General features: G+C 35.4%; 1 protein-coding gene and 1 pseudogene across 3 annotated transcripts in view; one reads left to right on the forward strand and one right to left on the reverse strand.

Moving 5' to 3' along the window:
* The window catches only part of MKLN1 (muskelin 1), a 337548-nt gene that overhangs the window by 122402 nt on the left and 195607 nt on the right, over positions 1-19539 (reverse strand). For all 3 annotated transcript variants that reach the window (XM_037049181.1, XM_037049180.1, XM_037049179.1), the window contains one exon: positions 3553-3622. In XM_037049181.1, the coding sequence (XP_036905076.1) occupies positions 3553-3622 (70 nt within the window). The remainder of the gene's footprint in view (positions 1-3552; positions 3623-19539) is intronic.
* Positions 12980-14082, forward strand: LOC118989189 (14-3-3 protein theta-like; annotated as a pseudogene).

Here is a 19539-nt window from a genome sequence, read left to right on the forward strand (position 1 = left end):
AGAAGTGGAATTGCTAGGTCAAAAGGCAGTTCCATTTTTAATTTTTTGAGAAAACTCTATAGTGTGTTTCCACAGTGGCTACATCAGTCTGCATTCCCACCAACAGTGCACGAGGGTTTTCTCATCTCCACATCTTTGCCAGCACTTATTGCTGATTTATTGATGATAGACATTCTGGCAGGTAAAAAGTGGTATCTCATTGTGGTTTTAATTTGGGGCTCTCTAATGATTAGTGAGGCAGAGCATTTTGTCTACTGGCCAACTGTACATCTTCTTTGGAGGAGTGCCTATTGAGGTCCTTTGACCATTTTTTAAAAAGATTTTTTTTACTTATAGACATAAAGAGAGGGAGAGAAAACTTTCAAGGCCAAAAGAAATACTAACAGTTCAATATAGTTAAGTAATTAGATTCAAACAACTTAATATGCATTTACGTCCTGACAAAATGTTTTAGTTTTGTCATTTGAAAAAAATAATAAACATACATTAAAAGGAAAATATTTTATTTCTACCTACTCCACTCATACTCCAACGTGAGCTATACAGAGAGAGGTATTTAGGGTTTATTCACTCTGTGGTGATGTTGGTGATGTTGTTCTCATATCATGCTATACATTCTAGCACCCGTGCATATATGCAAGCCTTTCCTTGTTCTAGGGAAATAAAGGAGTAGCTAAGAGGGATTGAGTTTGATTACCACCCTTCTCTAGATAACTCATACTATTAGCTTTCTTATCTGCTTAAGCTGCATATATTAAACATAATTAAAATTTCTTACTGACAAAAGTAAAGCACTATGAGAATCCAACAGTTCATTCTAACAACATAATACATACTTTAGATCACTGCAGAAAGTTTACTAGATAACACTATCCTGTAGGCTATTAAAATATAGAATATTATTTATCCTTATACTAACAACCCCCTAAAAGCTATATTTTTGTCCTTCTATTTTTCACTTAGGTTTTTGTCTTCTTCCTCATGATATTTGGTTAGTTGTCAGCTTGCTGTTAATGTGCCTATCTTTTACAGCTATGCCCACATGCACAAAGTTGCTTCCAGTTGTTGACACCTAAATCAGTAATTAAACATATAGAACAACATTGTATCCAATGTATCAGTAGACTGTAGAAAAGGCCCTCAAGACCTATATTTTCATTACGATGAATTTGATTTTTCAGAGTCCTCTTTTCTCAAATTCTCAAACTTGTTCAAGTTATACAAGATTAATTGTTAGTTACAATACAGTCACTCTTTATTCCTGGATTCCATATTTGTGAATTCACCTACACACTAAAATTTATTTTTATCACCAAAATCCATACACACAGCACTTTCACAGTTATTCCCAGACACACACAGAACAGCAAAAAATCTGAGTTTCCTAATGCATATCTCCCAGTTGAGGTCAAACAAGGGATGTTACACCTTCTTGTTTTAGCTCTCATAATATAAAACAAGTCCTTTTTTCCATTTATTTAGTGCCATATATTTTATATTTTGTACTTTCTGTTAGTGATTTCGCTGTCTAAATTAGTCCCTAAGTATAGTGCTGAAGTGCTGTCTACTGTTTCTAAATATAAGAAGGCTGTGATGAGCCTTACAGAGAAAATATGTGTTAGATAAGCTTCGTTCAGGCATGAGTAATTAAGTGCTGTTGGCTATGACTTCAATGCTAATGAATAAATAATATACATAAAATAAAGTGCCTTTAAACAGAAACATAAATAAAGTTATGTATTGATTGGCTGATGAAAATGCTATGACCAGAGGCTTACAGGAGCCTAAATCTTGTGAGTTACAATGAAAGATCCAAGAGGCCAGTCAAATCTAAAAATCAGCCATAGAAAAATGGGGAGAATACAATGCATACGAACTTTCATACTCTTCCAGTGAGGGTATAAATTATATAGCCACTTTGTAAAACCAGTTTTGCCTTGCCTGAAAAAAGCTGAATGTACATACATCCTATGATCCAGTAATTCTACTCCAAGGTATATAGCCTAAAGAAACTCTTCTACATGTGTACCAGGAAACAACATACAAGAATGTTCACAGAACCCTGTTTACAGTAGCAAAAAACTGCTGTTGAAAAACAATTAAAAGCCTATCAAGTACAAAATGAATAAATACATTTTGACATGCTCATACTGGAATACTAACAGAGGTAAAAATTGACAAGCTCCAATCATACTCAGAAACATTAATAAATATCATAATGGTAAGTAGAAAAAGCAAGTCACAAAAGATTAATGGGTTATTTATTTTATATTTATGTAAAGTAAAAGCCAGACAAAGCTCAAATCATACAATATTTATAAACATATAAATATATATATACACACACATACACACACACACCCCCATATATATATATATAACTAACAAAATGCTGTATACTAACAATGAATCAGCAGAAGCAGAAATCAAGAAAAAAATCCCATTCGATATAGCAAAAAGAAAAATAAAATATCTGGGAATAAATCTAACCAAGGAGGTTAAAGACCTGTATGCAGAAAATTACACAACACTGAAGACAGAAATCAAGGAAGACACAAACAAATGGANAGGATCACAGGAGGCTTCAAAAAGTTGTAGTCGAACTCCATTTCTAAAGTTGGTTGATGAGTAAATAGGTATTTGTTCTATCATTCTTTACATTGTATATATAACCTGTACATGTTCTTTGGACATATATTTTGCAATGAAACACTTAAACATTTGGTGATAAAGGTATGCAAAAAATAAAAAATAATAATATACAAGAAGAAAATAAGAGTCTAGATTTCTAAGAATTACAGTAAAATAAGAAATTAAGTAACTTTTATTTATTCACCTATCAGAACATTAGTTTTTCCTCAAGGATGTGGAAATAATAAGTGTTAATACTGAAAGTGTATAACTGAAAGAATACCTTTAAGTTCAGATGACTTTAGACACCACTTGTTAAGGAAAAAATTTAGCTCATGGTCCTGATGTCAGCTAAATATACTACTTTCATAAAATAACGAATATATTAAGTTCATTTTTTTTAAAAGGTAGTCACTGAGTCAAAGTTAAACTTACTAACATTTCCTTCAGCATATACTGAAGGAATGAATGACCTGAGTTTCAGAGAGGTCACAACCTCTGCTCAGATCAATGCTCCCACCAGTTACTGTTCAGAACAGTAACAGCCTCTTAACTAGTTCTTTTTAGTTAACATTTCCCTCAAAAGGGATCACGAAACTTACTTTTGCATCACTAGTAATCCATAAAAAATATAAATTAGATTTTAAATGTTCCAATAGACAGAAGTAAAAAAGTTTCATCAAATCCTATACTACATTTGCCTATGAAATAAAATTCTTCCAATTTAAACAAAGAGCAAATAAAAATTCACATCACAATTTCAAACACTGGATAAACTATTAGGAAATTTCATAATTATCAATTAAGTACCTATTTAAACTTTGATTTAAATGATCATTCAAATGATTTTAAAGTTTAAGTACCTATTTAAACTTTTGATTTAAACTTCTAAATGACATCAGGTGCTGCACATAACCTTACCTGGGGAGGATAGTTGCTCTCTGAAGACCACCTTGAAGATTGGTCATTTGGTTTATCCACTAAAATGTTCCTGAAATAAAGGAAATAAAATTACAGCAATTAATTAAAAGAACAAGTGAACATAAATATGCAAAGAGGCATAATTTACCAGATACTAAAATTATTATCAAGTTATGTAATCTCTGGAACTTGAACAAGAAAAGAAAATGGAAGAGTAAAAACCAGAAAACATGTATTATGTGTAAGATTTTAAAATATGATAAAGGAAGCATTTCAAACAATTGAGAAAACCAAGAAAAACATAGTTCTCTTTCACACTAAGTGACAAAATGAATTACAGATGTATTAAGGGAAAAAACAAAGCAATAAAATACCTAATAATAAATAAAATACCATACATACATGTTATATTAGAAACAATTATACTGTGTTAATACATATTACATAAATTGTTACATATTATATATTATATAGCATGTATGTAATCAATCTTTGGATCAAGAAAGTCTTTTAAGCTCATCATCAAAAGCAGAACTATAGGTAAAAAAAGAAACATAACTTTGGAAGATAGTGCTTTCACTGGAAATTGTAGACTAAAGACAAATGGATAACTGTACTTTATTTGGTAAAGCTGTCTTTCACAGGAATATGGGTTATTCTGAAACAATTTACGTGAATACTTAGGTTGGACAAATAAGTAAATGGATGGCAGATGGTGAGAGCCAACCTTCTCACTTTGGAGTGAGAAGTTACAGAAAGCAAGAGGTAGGAGATTAGAATGAACCAGCATTACTGGACTAGAGTCAAAGATATCACTGTGAACTCGTGTTTAGCATAATATAGACAGATTTAAGTAATTACAGATATGTGTGCATACACACACACACACACACACACACACAGAGCTCACTAAGAGGAAGGAACCAGAAGGAGTGACACCTCAGTAGCAATGAGTACACCCATTACCAGATCTTGGTTTCTATATACCATAGTCCAACTAAGTAAATAGGGATTGTTGGGCAAGTGGCCAATTCTAGGGTCAGGGCAGGGCTTTCAGAAGATTCATACCAGAACATCATGTAATATTAAAATAAAATACTATAAAATAAAATTGGGGCTTGTCAAAGGGACAAAGAAACCAACATGAAAAAATGAAAGAATGGTCAAAGCTGAAATAATATAAACACCAAAATAGAGTAATAAAAGATGTCAGCAAAAGGACAAACTAGGTGAGGGGCATATGGGAACTCAGTACTACCCTTGCTACTTTTCTGTACGGTTAAGTCCACCCTTACCACCATCAATAAGTTCTGTGACTTTATGTGAAACAACGTATAATAAAACCAAGTTCACTGTAAGTTAACTGATATAAATGAGTTAAGTGCCCCTGGTCATCCCATTGATGTTATAAGGAAACGATGTTATTTCAGGACCTGCTATAAATGTAAAATTATTCTCAAATGACAAATATACTTAAAAATTTATATCTAAACTGGCATAGAGAAGGTATTTAATAATATCAAATAGATGAGTGAATAAATTTTTTAAAGGCAGAACTATATGGAAAAGAATTTCTTTTACATACACATCTCACAATGGTAAAAATAAATACAAAAAATGACAACAAAATTAAAAGGCAAACAACCAACTAGAAAAATAAAGGCAATATAAAACACAAAAGGTTCATTAAAATTTGAATATTTATTTAAAGAGCACTTAAACATAAATACACAACACAGAAATAAGCAAAACTCAAACATTTAGAATCAATAATAACCAAAAATTGGAAAATAAAACAAAGACATAGATTATCCCTATAATATTGGACTCACATCCTCAAAAAAAATTTTTTTAAATCTTTTAATTATAATCACAGCTGTTGGCTAGAGCCAGTAAAGGTACCTTCATATTTTGCTGATAGAAATGCAAACTGATACCACTTTTCAGGACAGAATTTTAATATAATACATATCAAAAACATATCAAATGTGCATATCCTTTAAATAAAAATGACAACCACAACAATGGGAGCATCTAACATTTCTGAGCTTTTATTACCCTCCAGACACTGTTCTAAGTGGTTTTTATATATAAACTATTATCTGCAATATTCAGATTAAGAAACCCGAGAAATAAATTATTAATAACTTGTCTAAATACACACACCTAAGCAGTAAAAATGTGACTCAAGATAATTTGATTCCAAAGTCAATACTCTTAATTACCACACTGTATAGGCTGAGAATTAGTCTACTTCTTGGAACTTAACCAAAAAGAAAAATATCCAGGAGATGTATACCAACCACATTCTTCACAGCACAATTTATAAGAGCAAATTGTAAACAACCTAGTTGTTTAACAATAAGGAATTCATTAAATTATGACATACCTACGTTACTCAGAGTATACTATGATGTATTCTACAGCCTGACTTTATTGTAGTTGGAAGATGTTCACTACATAATTAAGTATTTTACAGTGCGTATATGATGAATCAAGTATAATGTATAATAATAACATTCATGCATGGGGAGAAAAGACAAAGAACATATACTCAAGTAGCTTTCAACTGTGAGATCAGAGTGACTTTTTCTGCCTTCTTTGCGCTTTTATGTACTTTTCAAATTTTCTAAAATTAACATATTATGTTCATAGCCAGAGAAAAAGGTGTGTTTTCTAAAGAATGAATTGCGAAACACAGAATAAACATAAGAATTCTATGAAAAGGTTGCAGCATGGTCAAAGACTAAAGCTAAAAAACTGAGATTTACAAAAATTACTGACTTGAATATTTTAAAGTATGATAGAGAGCCTTATATATTGTAACGGTGGGACCACGGAAAATCAACCAAATATAATAAAACTGGGCACAGGAGATCAGATGACATGTAAGTGAGCTTCACATTTCACTGTTCCTGAGAATAATTGATAACAAGAAAGCACTACATTTAAAAGTACTATTTAAATTTAGAATTAAGTAAAATTAAAACAGAAGCATACTACATACCTTCTATATTATTTGAGACAGAAATCAACAGAACATAGAGCAAAAAGCAGGAAATAAACAAATTTTTAAGTAGGAAATATTAAAAAACAAAAAATTTAAAATAAAATGACAATATTAGCACCAAGCATCTATTATAGCCATACATATAAATAGCCTAAAATAGGCCTGGCTGGGGTGGCTCAATGGATTGAGTATTGGCCTACAAACCAAAAGGTTGCCAGTTTGATTCCCAGTCAGGGGACATGACCAGCCTGCTGGCCAGGTCCTCAGTTGGGGGCACACAAAGGCAATCACACATTAATGTTTCTCTCCCTCTTTCTCTCTCCCTTCCCCTCTCTCTAAAAATTAATAAATAAAAATCTTTAAAAAGGCCCTGGCTGGTGTAGCTCAGTGGACTGAGCGCGGGCCTGCGAACCACACAATTGTGGTTCGATTCCCAGTCAGGGCACATGCCTTGGTTGCAGGCTAGTTCCCAGCAGGGGACTTATAAGAGGCAACCACACATTGATATTTCTCTCCCTCTCTCCTTCCCTTCCCCTCTAAAGATAAATAAATTTTTAAAAAATCTTAAAAAAAAATCTTTAAAAAGAATAATAAATGGACTAAAATAACATAATAGGATACCCTTTGGATTGGGTGAATAATAGAAACATCGCTGTATATATATAATATATAATATATATTATGTATAATTAATATGTATTATATATAATTAATATATGTTATGTATAATTAATATATATATAATAACAAAGTGAATCATGAAATGTAAAGATATATAAGGTAGATGCAAACTTTGTAAAATTAGGGGGAATTTAAAACAGAAAGTATTAACTGTATGAAAAAATAATTATATAGTAATAGAGTTCAAACCATGATAGTAATGTAATTTGTGAGTTTTAAACAAAAACAAAAATAAAGCATTCTCCTGCAAGACATATGAGAAACTATTTTAGGGCTATGCACCACCATTACTGGTATAGTTTTTCCTTCTCATTCTAAGGACTAAGAAAGAGACATTAACAATACCAGTTAACTAACTATCCCTATATCTAAGAAATATCCAATCTCTGAGAAATATCCAACCCTCACACTCTGTATGGAGTTATCACTAGCAATGATGTATTCTGTACCTGTGACTTTCCCTTACAACCATCCCCATGTCAGCTAACTGGGCTGACCAGTGACCTATGATAAGGCCAGTATGAAAATAGAATTGTAAGGCAATAAAAAGTATATATAAACAAAACAAATGAAACAGAGAAAAGATATACAAAGTAAGAAAAAGAAAAATACAAGAAAATGAGAGGAATGTAGCAAGGGGAGAGGGTGGATGAAAGGGGAAGAGGGTAGGGAGGGGATAAATGGTCATGGAAAAACATACAATTAAAAAAAAGACAGAGAAAGAAATGTGAAGTTTACATAAAAATAAACCCCCAATGTTAATCATTTTAAAAAGAACATAGGAGACATAAAATAGAGAGAATCGAGGGGACAGAGGAGAATAGAATTGATGGCTTGTTAGTTCCAGTTATCAGAAGGCTGTTTTTGCCAACCAAAAGAACAAGATTACAGCATCCTTTTAAGTCCTCCACAACTAATTTTAACACTTTTCTACTGTCTAAAAAAAAAAAATCAAATGACAAGCAAAGAAAAGTTATAGAAGACACAATTCAGTATAGAAGTTCTAGGATTCAATAATAAAGACTATGGTTCAGTACCTGCCATTTTAAAATATATTTAAGCTCTAACAGGTGTGGCTTAGTTGGTTGGGCATTGTCCTGCAGAGCAAAAGGTTGCTGGTTCAATTCCCAGACAGGAAACACGGCTGGGTTGCAGGTTCAGTCACTGATCCAGATACATGTTAGAGGCAAACCAATGGATGTTTCTTTCTCACATCGATGTTTCTCTCCCTTTCTTTCTCTCTTCCTCCCTCCTCTCTAAAACTAAAATAAAATCTTAAAAAATAATTTTAAACATACTTATATATTTAAAATGCAAACAATAATTAAGAACTGGCCAAGAATAATTGATAAGGGAAATGGGTTGAGGACCAAACTGGTTTCCTATTTCCACCAGGGTTAATTTACATTTTCATTACCACCAATGCAGCATGAAAACTGAAGGTCATAAAAACGAACCATATTGATGTCTTTTAGACTACAAAGGCAAGGCTGTGAGTAAATTCTTCTAGTAGTACTTAAAAATTTATAGTAAATCATATGGTCAACTGAAATGTAGAATACAGTGTTACTTTTTCCAATTTATATGTTTCTGCTTGGCATAGTTTGAAATGTGCTATATCTATATATCTACAACCAATTAAATGTCAGAAACAAACTATTAAAATTCATTATGACAAGATAATTTATTGCACATTTTGGGTCTGAGTGAGCAAATTCAAAATCTTTTCTTGCTTGAATATGCTCAAACACTAAGAGTTTTTTGTTTTTTTTTAAGAGTAGGATTCAACTCTGGAATATTTTCCTTTTTGTATTTACAAACATCCTACTAAAACCTGTGTCCTTTTGTTAAATGTGATAACAAATGGATCTAGAAGAAATCAACTTCAACTAGACTCCTAAAACCATGGGGCTTGGTCACTAATTGGTTGGATAACCTCAAACACATCACATAATCTCACAGGGCTTTAATTCCTTTACCTGTAGTGTAAAGGAAAAGGCTGAATTCCTTGGTCTCAAGTTTCTTCTAGCTCTTATCAGGGTAGGGCAGTTTCACTGAGCAACTCTGAAATACCATTCATGAGGCCACTTTAGCATTCTATAATTCTATCATAAGCCTTCACATCCTTCATTCAAGTTATTTCGTATAACCAGTTCTCTTTCTACACATCAGTCAATAACAATACACTATCTGTTCCACTGATTATAACAGGGCTCATTATGTGTGAACACTGCACTGGGGTAACACCAAAACACTACAAGAATGAGTACCTGTGGCCAATGGGATTATAATGTTTTTAATAAATAATAAATGTACATAGTATAAAATAGGAGACATACAAAAAAGCGTACAATAGAAATCTGTAATTCACAATGTAAAATATTCAAGTCAACTCTGAACCTTCCTGTCTGTAGAGAGTTAAAGAATATAATAATTATAGCTATACCAAAAACCACTTATATTTGTACATACTATAGAGGTTTAAGACTCACTTCCAAATATGTTTCAATTTTCACACAGAGCCTATTATAACAGGAAAAGAGCCCTACCTATCATAAACTGAAAATGCATTTATTCAACAAATATGCACCAAGTTCTACATGCCAAACACTATGCTAGACTCCAGGAACACAGTGGTACATGAGACAGACATGATCCCCATTTGTGATGCTAACATTCAAATGAGAAGCCACAGAAAACAGAGTTGTAAACAACATCATTATAGACAGGTAGGTACTATAAATAGAAATGGGCTAAAATAGAATAGGAGAGTTCTTTACCTCTGGTGGTCAAAAAAACACCACTGAAAAAATTGCTAACTACACTAATTAGAAGGAGCCACTCAAGTAAAAATAAAGAAAAAGTTTATTCTTCACAAAGGAAACAGCAAGTTTCAAATCCAGGTAATAGAAAATAATTTGACCAAGAAAATCTGAGAACTGGGTAAAGTCAGATAATGTCCTCATAGACCCCAAGAGAAGGTAAATTCAAAGAAAGCAGGAAATCTCTAAGAGGGCCTGAGAACATTTTTGTAAATGCTGATTCTAGACTCTAACAAGATTTCAAGAACTATCCTACAAATATATTGTAAAGTTCAGAGACAGAGACCCACCCTGAAGAGAAACTACAGGGAACAGAAAACAAATTAAGCAAAGCATAACAAATGACAACCTCCAGGAGAAATAAGACTCACATTCTTCGTGGGCAGAGGCCCAAGCAACACAGACCTCGAAAAGTACCACAACAGCAAAATATATTAAAGGTGCCTCTTCACAAAGCAAAATACCTGGAAAACACACATATAAAGGCAAAAAGCCTTTAAAAGGCTCAAGATAGTCCCAATTTTAAAAATACTTCACAAAAGAGAGAGAAAGAGAGAGGGGCCTTGAGACACAAAGCTCAAAAACTGCAGTGGCTCACCCATCCCTGCTGCCTAGCTACATTCTTTCTTCTAAAACTACTGGAAAACTGAACTTGTTTAAACACTAGAAACTAAAATGAAAGCCCACACTAAGATAATGTAGGAAAAATATTAAATGTGAAACAAGCAACATTCTAACAGATAATAAAGATAAGTGAGAAAATTATGCCCACAAAAAAGGATGAAGATTATTATTTCAAAATGACCTAAAAGAAATGAATAGCTGACATTAAAAATAAGCATTTCTAAGCAGCAATAAATCAAATTTACAATAGCTTAAAAATATTATGACTAGACAACAGGAAAAGCTATTAAGACTCACTAAATGAAGGAGAATAGCTTTCAGGGGAAAAAAGTCTAAATTAGAAAAAAATAAAAAAATAGGCTTTCCATCTTCCCCTAAAAAGAGCCCTCAAAAGAAAAACCAGACTAGAAGATGAGTGGAAATAATGTACCACAAACAACAAAAAAAGTAGCAGTGATTAGGTGACCCAATAAATATATAAGTGGAACCAGACAGGTATTTCAAATTATGCTGCAAGCAAATCTTCCTACAGACCAGAACCTACACAATAAAAGGACACATAGAATCAGGGAAAGTCAAACCAGAATATCCTTAATATAAACTTTAAAGACTTTTTAAAAAGTTATTTAAGCCTCTAAATAAAAAGATCAAGTCACACAAAAGAAAAAAATCATAAAGAAACTTCACAACAGCTGTATTTTATACCTTAAGTTCAACAAAACAAAAGATTTTAAGATACCCAAGCATAAAATGTGAGTCTAGGACTTTATAACTTTATATATAATCAAACTGTGCATCAAACTTAAAAGTATAGATAGTTAATAACAGGTAAAAGTTTTCTGGGTCCCTGAGAAACTACAAACTATACATATCCAAGGAGTGAGTTGAAAATATTCAGGATAAAATCTGGTCATATGAACTAAAGACATTTAACTACAGAATTAAAACCATAGCATAAAAATGACATAATGGCATGTACACATATTCAGCAACAATATAAGAAAAAAATATTAAAAATTTAAAGAATAGACAGAGTAAGTGGATGTTAGAACAGACCAGCAATTTTCAACTAGTGTGCCACAAGAATTTTTAAAGCACATAATACCTAACTATTTAGTCAAATGCACTGACCTCTTTTCCCTTAGACTGTCAAATAAAATAATGACAACAACCAACACAACAATAGCTGTCCAGTGTGAATGAATCAAAATTACAGCTATTTTTTGGTCAGATCAGCAAAAATATTTTTTGGTGTGCCACAGAATTTTAGTAATTAGTTTATCTGTGCCATGAGGTGAAAAAGGCTGAAACTTGCTGGAACAGACTTCTTAACTGCCTCACAAATATTAACTCCTGGAAGGTAAAGATCATCACCTAAGATGCTGGAGAGGGAGGCAGATATTTCTAGCTTGATTCCTCAGGGAGATTTAAGAGTGTTAACATCAAAGAGACTGGATTGAAAGGAAGCAAAACCAAAAAAACACAAAAGTTGCACACACTCCATCCTAAATGCCAAAAGAAATTTATTTTAAATAAATAAATAAGAAGAGAATAGGGGTACCCGGTGCATAATAAGAAGAAAGACATAGTAAAAGATTTTATGAGCATGTGTATATGTAAAATATGCCACAAAACACTAGGGTAGAACTGAGATCAATAGTATCAATAAACAAAATTAGCTTAACACAACTTTAAAAAATTTTTAGATTGATTAATAGGGCAAAAGTACAATTCTATGATAGATATGAGACATAAAGTGATTTCAGTAGTTACAAATTTTAAAGGATTAGCAAGGACAGACCAAGCAAATGCAAATAATAATGCAGGACTGAAATGTTGATTTCAGACAATGAAATTCAAAGCCATAAACAAGAATAAGGGCCCTGGCTGGTGTAGCTCAGTGGATTGAGTGCAGGCCTGTTAACCAAAGGGTCGCTGGTTCGATCCCCAGTCAGGGCGCATGCTTAGGTTGTGGAACTGGTCCCCAATTGGGATTGCATGAGAGGCCGCCACACATTTGATATTTCTCTCCCTCTCCTTCTCCTTCCCTTCCCCTCTCTCTAAACAAATAAATGAAATAAAATATTGTTTTAATTGGTTAAAAAAAGAAAAACAGTAGTTTAGGTCCCCAGCCCTCCCTGGGATTGACCCTACTGGAGAGGGGTGAGAGGCTGGCCCCAGGCAACAGCCAGCCTTGAAGCAGCTCTCCTTAGGGACAGCTCCTGCAGGAAGCCTGAGCTCTACATGTCTCCTTTGTTTGGTGACTGTCCTCATTGCCCTCCCTGTCCCCATGGAGAAGATGTAGCTGATCCTGAAGGTAAAGCTGGCTGAGCAGGCCCAGCATTACGACATGGCCACGTGCATGAAGGCCTTGTTGGCACCGAGCTGTCCAACGAGGAGGGCAACCTGCTCTTGGTGGCCTACAAGAAAGTGGTCTTGGCCCATGGGCCGCCTGATGGGTCATCCCGAGCAACGAGTAGAAAAACTGACATCTCAGACAAGAAGTTGCAGCTGATTAAAGACTACCAGGAGAAAGTGGAGTCGGACCTGTGGTCCATCTGCACCATGATCCTGGAATTTTTTATTTTATTTTATTTTGTATTATTTTATTGTTGTTCAATTACAGTTGTCTGCATTTACCCTCCACTACTCTCCCCCAACTCCAGCCAAATCCACCTCCCTCCCTTGCTTCCACCCACCCTTGGTTTTGTCCACGTGTCCTTTATAGTTGTTCCTGAAAACCCTTCCCCTCATCTCCTCATTATCCCCTCCTTTCTCCCCTCTGGTTACTATCAGATTGTTCTTAATTTCAATGTCTCTGGTTATATTTTGCTTGCTTTTTTCTTTTGTTGATTAGGTTCCAGTTAAAGGTGAGATCATATGGTATTTGTATTTAATAGCCAATGCAATGTATCCAGAAGTAAGGTTTTCCAACTGAAAATAACGGGAGATTACTTCCAGTACCTTGCTGAAGTTACAGGAGCTGATGATGGAAAACACGATATATAATTCCCAATGAGCTTACAAGAGGCTTTTATACATATAAGCAAGAAGAAGATGCAGCCCACTCACCCAATTTGTCTGAGGTTGGCTCTTAACTTTTCTGTATTCTACACTGAGATCCTGAATTACCCAGAGCTTACCCGCACACTGGCTAAAACTGCTTTTGATGAGGCCACTGCAGAACTCCATCCACTGAATGAAGACTCATACAAAGACAGCACCCTCATCATGCAGCTGCTTAGGGACAACCTCACATTATGGACATTAGGCAGTGCTGCAGAAGAATGTGATGCAGCAGAAGGGGCAGAAAACTATATACAGGGTGTCATTCTTCTCCCTCCAGAAACCTTTGTACACATCTCCACTCCTTATTCCATTTGGATGTCCTAGAGCAAAGAAACCCCCCCAGGTGTATGGAATCAACTGTTTATAGTCTTTTCACACTGCAATTTTAAGAGAAAAATCCATTCCTTGATTTGTTTTTGTCTTGGCCTTTGTGGTGTGCAGCTACTGCTACAGAAAAGTATTAACAGCTTCATTTCATATAAACATAAGTAAGTTCTAAACACACAGAGGACTAGAAATGTATCTGGTATTTAAGTAATCTGAACCAGTTCTGCAAGTGACTATGTTTTGTATTACTGTGAAGATATGAAAAGGTAGTTAATTAAAATTTAAAGAGTGTTTTATATAACTTCTTATTTCTATCTTCCCTCCCTTGCTCCTCTTTGGAGCTTTCCTTTCAGTAAGCAGCTTCTCCATGTTCATGTATTCCTTTTGGGTAGGAATCCAGAAGCATTAAATTGAATGAAAAAGCATTTGGTATTTTTGGGCTGGGAGTCACAAACTGAAATGCCTCCTGTGTCATATACAGTGGGGGGCTTGTGTATCTGTGGCAACAGGGGGTTCCCTTCTTTACTCTTCATTTGCTGCTGTTTCAGCTTACAGCTTCCCTTCCTAATAAAAATTCACTTATACCTCCTGCCTTTGTAGTTCTGGTATTCACTTTATTATGTGGCATGTTGCTGCCAGAATATAAGCATCACTTTTGGCAAATTTAAAGTTCATATCATTTCTTAATGAAGTAGAATGGGGAAATAAGTTGAAGTACACAAGTCCAAGTCTAAGACTTAGTACTTTTCCATGAAGATTTGTGACTAGTGATTGTTATTTAGAGTTGGACCACTACTGTGTGTTATTAACCATTTACTGTAGTCCCAAAAAGCCTGTGAGAATGTTATGCCCTATGTAACAGCAGAGTAATGTAAAACAAAATTACATTTTATAAATCAAAATAAATAAATAAGAGTAGTTTAAATAAACCACTATAATCTAAAATACACATACATTTTTGTCTGCTATACTAATAAAATTTAAAAATACCAAAATTCGAAATAAAAAGTAAAAAAAAATCTATATAAATTCTTGGATCAAAGAAGAAATATAAAGCAATGTATAAATTGCTACAAAATAATATCAATAACAATGTACTTCTGCAATGATGAAAATATTCTGTATTTGCACAGTCTAATACTAGACAATAGACACATGTGGCTGATAGACAAAATCTGGCTGATTAGACTGAGGAACTGAATATTTATTTAATTTTAAATCCACCTTAAAATGCTACATGAATTTAGTTGATATCAAATACTGCAGCTCTCTAGAAATCCGTAAAATTTAGTAACTACATCAACATGAACTAAAAATAAAACATATAACAAATTTAAAGTGAAAAAAGAACAGCAAAATAAAAATATCAAAACCAACCCCGCTAAAGACCAATAACATGAAAGTAGAGACTATTTTAAGAATCACACAGCTACTCAGCACAAGTCTATGGAGATAGATTTTAAGATTTTATTTTATTTATTTTTAGAGAGCAAGGGAGGGAGAGAGAGAGGAAGAGAAACATCAGATACATTGACAGGTTGCCTCTCCCACACCTCCAAATGAGAGCCTGGCCTGGCCCACAACCCAGGCACATACCCTGACTGGGAATCAAACCAGTGGCCTTTAGGTTCACAGGCCAGCACTCAATACAATAACCCACACTAGTCTGGGCACAGAGATAAATTTTAAAACTTAGATGAAATCAGTAACTCTTTGGGGAATAAACTGGAGCAACTGAACCCAGCAGACATAGGAAATCTAAATAGAGAAATTTCCACAGAAGAAACAGAGAAAGTTATCAGAATTCAACCATCAAAAACACCAGGTACAGAATGTCCCAATAAGGAAATCTTTTTTTTCTTGATATTTATACTTTTTATTTTATAGTAACAGGACCAAATATTAGGTAATTTTTATGAAGACACTTTTCATCCCATGTCACCTACCCCACATCCCATCCTTGCCACCCATCTCAGATTAGACAGCCCATATGACAACCCAGTGGTGGCCTTCCATATTGTTCTGTCCTTATGTCTTGTATAACCCTATGCAGGTACATAAACATGTGTGTACAGGGAGAGGAGAGGAGAGGAGCTGGTCCAGGCTGCTTTTTCTTTTATTAAGTATACTTTATGATTATGCTATTACAGTTGTCCCATTTTCCCCTTTGCCCCCCTCCACCGGGTACCCCTATTCTCTACAGCTATCCCCACCCCCAGAACTCATGTCCATGAGTTCTTTGGCTTCTCCACTTCCTATACTATTCTTAACATCCTCCTGTCTATTTTGTAACTAACAATTATGCTTCTTACTCCTCGTATCTTTCCCCCCATTTCCCCCCATCTCCCTCCACTGATAACCCTCCATGTGAGCTCCATTTCTATGACTCTATTCCTGTTCTAGTTTGTTTGTTTTTTTTAGATTCCATTGTTGATACCTGTGAGTTTGTTGTCATTGTCATTTTACTATTCATAGTTTTGATTATCTCCTTTTTCTTAGGTAAGTCCCTTCAACATTTCATATAGTAACAGCTTGGTGATGGTGAAGTCCCTTCAACATTTCATATAGTAAGAGCTTGGTGATGGTGAACTCCTTTAGCTTTACCTTGTTTGGGAAGCACTTTATCTGACCTTCCATTCTAAATGATAGCTTTGCTGGATAGAGTAATCTTGGATGTAGGACCTTGCTTCTCATCTCTTTAAATACTTCTTTCCAGCCCCTTCTTGCCTTCTAGGTTTCTTTTGAGAAATCAGGTGATAGTTTTATGAAGACTCCTTTGTAGGTAACTCTCTTCTCTTGCTGCTTGTAAGATTCTCTATTTATCTTTAACCTTTGGCATTTTAATTGTGATGTGTCTTGGTGTGACCCTCTTTGGGTCCAAGTTGTTTGGGACTCTCTGAGATTCCTGGACTTGTATGCCTATTTCCTTTGCCAAATTGGGAAAGTTTTCTTTCATTATTTTTTCCAGTAAGTTTTCAAGTTCCTGTTCTTCCTCTTCTCCTTCTGGTTCCCCTATGATTTCGACATTGGAAAGTTTAAAGTTGTCCCAGATGTCCCTAAGCCTCTCCTTGTTTTGTTTTTTTTTTTTGAGTTGTTTCTTCTTTCTGTTCCGGTTGACTGTTTATTTCTTCCTTTTGTTCCAAATTGTTGATCTGAACTTTGACTTCCTTCCCTTCACTGTAGGTTCCCTGTATATTTTCCTTTATTTCACTTTGTATAGCCTTCACTTCTTCCTTTATTTTGTGGCTGCACTCTATCACTTCTCTGAGCATCCTGATCACCAGTATTTTGAACTCTGCATCTGAAAGGATGCCTATCTCCTCCTCACTTAGGTTTTTTCCTGGAGTTGTTGTCTATTCTTTCATTTGGGCTATACTTCTTTGTCTCCTCAATTTGGCAGCCTCTTTGTGTTTCTGTGTATTAGGTATAGCTGCTTTGACTCCCATGTTGACACACTGGTTATCTTGTAAGGGGCGGAGATTTAGGTATTTGCCAGGGTGGTGCAACCCACTTTGTCACTTTGTGATGCTGTATTGTAGGGAAGGGATGAGAGAGGGAACAATGCCACTTGCTTGGCCCTCACCCCATTTCCAGTCACTTTCCCTACTTCCCATAAGCAACTGTCATGGTTCTAGCTGCTGCCCTGGTGCTGATTTCCAGAATAGGTAGGTTTGTGTATTTCTAGGACCCTTTGGGCACATTAAAAGACCAGCAGGTTCTTCCACTGCCTAAACTCCCACTGGTTTTTACAGCCAGAAGTTACAAGGCTTTATTTTCCCAGCACGAACCCTGGGATGTGCAGTCTGGCCTGGGGCTGAGATTGCTCACTTCCCAGTTGTCCCTCTTGGTTTTTATCCACTGCATGTGACTGCAGGACTGACCATTCCACTGGCCACTGCCGCCACACACCTCACCACGCCACACCTCGTCTTTTCTGCCCTTCCTACCCATCTGGATGAATGTTTCTTCTTTAAATCCTTGGGTGTAGGACATCCATACAGTTCAATTTTCTGCAGTTCTGGTCATTTTCTGTTTTGGGATTGGTTGTTTGTTGGGAAACGCCCTGCCTGGTTTCAGAAGCTGTAACCGCACCCCCCCTCCCATGGCTAAGGCTGAGTGAGTGACCTTCAGACCATAAGCTACTAAGGAGACAAAACTTACCTCTCTGGCTGGAGTGCCGCTTTTGATCCTCTTACTTCACCCTGCCTGGCCCCCAATGCTTGATTGGTTAGCCAATGACCGGTAAGATTCCCCAAAGGGGAGAAAGACCTAAGACAGGCATGATCACGGGGAGGCCCCAGGGAAGGACTCGGGGGGCTATAGAAAAAGGGGGTGATGGACCCTCACCCACAGCTTTGACAGAGCCTGAGTCCTCATTCAGTCTGTGAGAAGTCTTCTAATCTCTTGGCTGCCTTACTTCCCCTGTCTGACTTAAGCCTGAAACAATGACAGAGGGCAGTGCAGCCCTGTGCTGAAAAGGGTGGATTCCCTAGGGCAATCAGATCTAAGAAAGAACAGGTAAAATCCTGTTAAACCTGCTTTGCTAAGAATGCTCTCAATTAAATAAGGGTCCGAGCAGGAAATGAGTTTGTTTCCCAAAGTTTTGTAGCCCTTTAGCTAACAGGCCCTGACTCAGAATAGGCCCTCAGAGTTCTTTGTATGTTATCTATTATTTGGTCCTTACTGCCTGAGAATAAGTAATGAGCTTTACCTGTATTCCTGTGCAAAATGAACCCACTAACAGCCCACTGAAAAAGGCTCTTGGCCCTTCTCCTTTGAGAGATTGGCTACCTTTCCTCCTTAAGCAGATTATGTCTTGGTAGACTTATTCTCATCCCTGGTGGCGAGGGGGTGGGGGGCTGTGGGCGGAGCCCCCCACACCAGTTGTTATCCTTCTTATGGTTGTGTGAGGAGGCGAAGCAAGTCTACCTAAGCCTCCATCTTGGCCAGAAGTCCTCAGTAAGGAAATCTTAATATTACAACACTTAAAAAATAGATAGTCCTAATATTACTTAAACTACTCAAGAACACAGGAAAAAAGATAAAGGTACATTTTAATGAAGACAGCAGAAACAGATACAAACCTGATAAAGACTACTAATAGAAACACACAGTAAAATTCTAAATCTTCATTCATACTGATATAAAAAAGCCTCATCTGAAAATCCTATCACATGCTGGATAACAAAACCCTATAGCATTTTTTAAAACAACAGACTTAGTAAAGATTATTCTAAAAATGAAAGGATGGTTCATTATTAGGATCCTCATTAATATAACTTATCATGATAATAGATATAGAGGGAAAATTATTCACTCATATCTATACATGCCCCCTCAAAAGCATTTGACAAAATTCAACACTCAATAAAAACAAAAGCGCTCAATTAAAAAAAAAGTTGACAGACACATCTTTAACTATTTATACACAAGGTCTGTCCAGAAAGTATCTCG

This window comes from Sturnira hondurensis, unplaced genomic scaffold (assembly GCF_014824575.4).
Source record: "Sturnira hondurensis isolate 20B ecotype Veracruz unplaced genomic scaffold, ASM1482457v3 Scaffold0006437, whole genome shotgun sequence".
NCBI lineage: Eukaryota > Metazoa > Chordata > Mammalia > Chiroptera > Phyllostomidae > Sturnira > Sturnira hondurensis.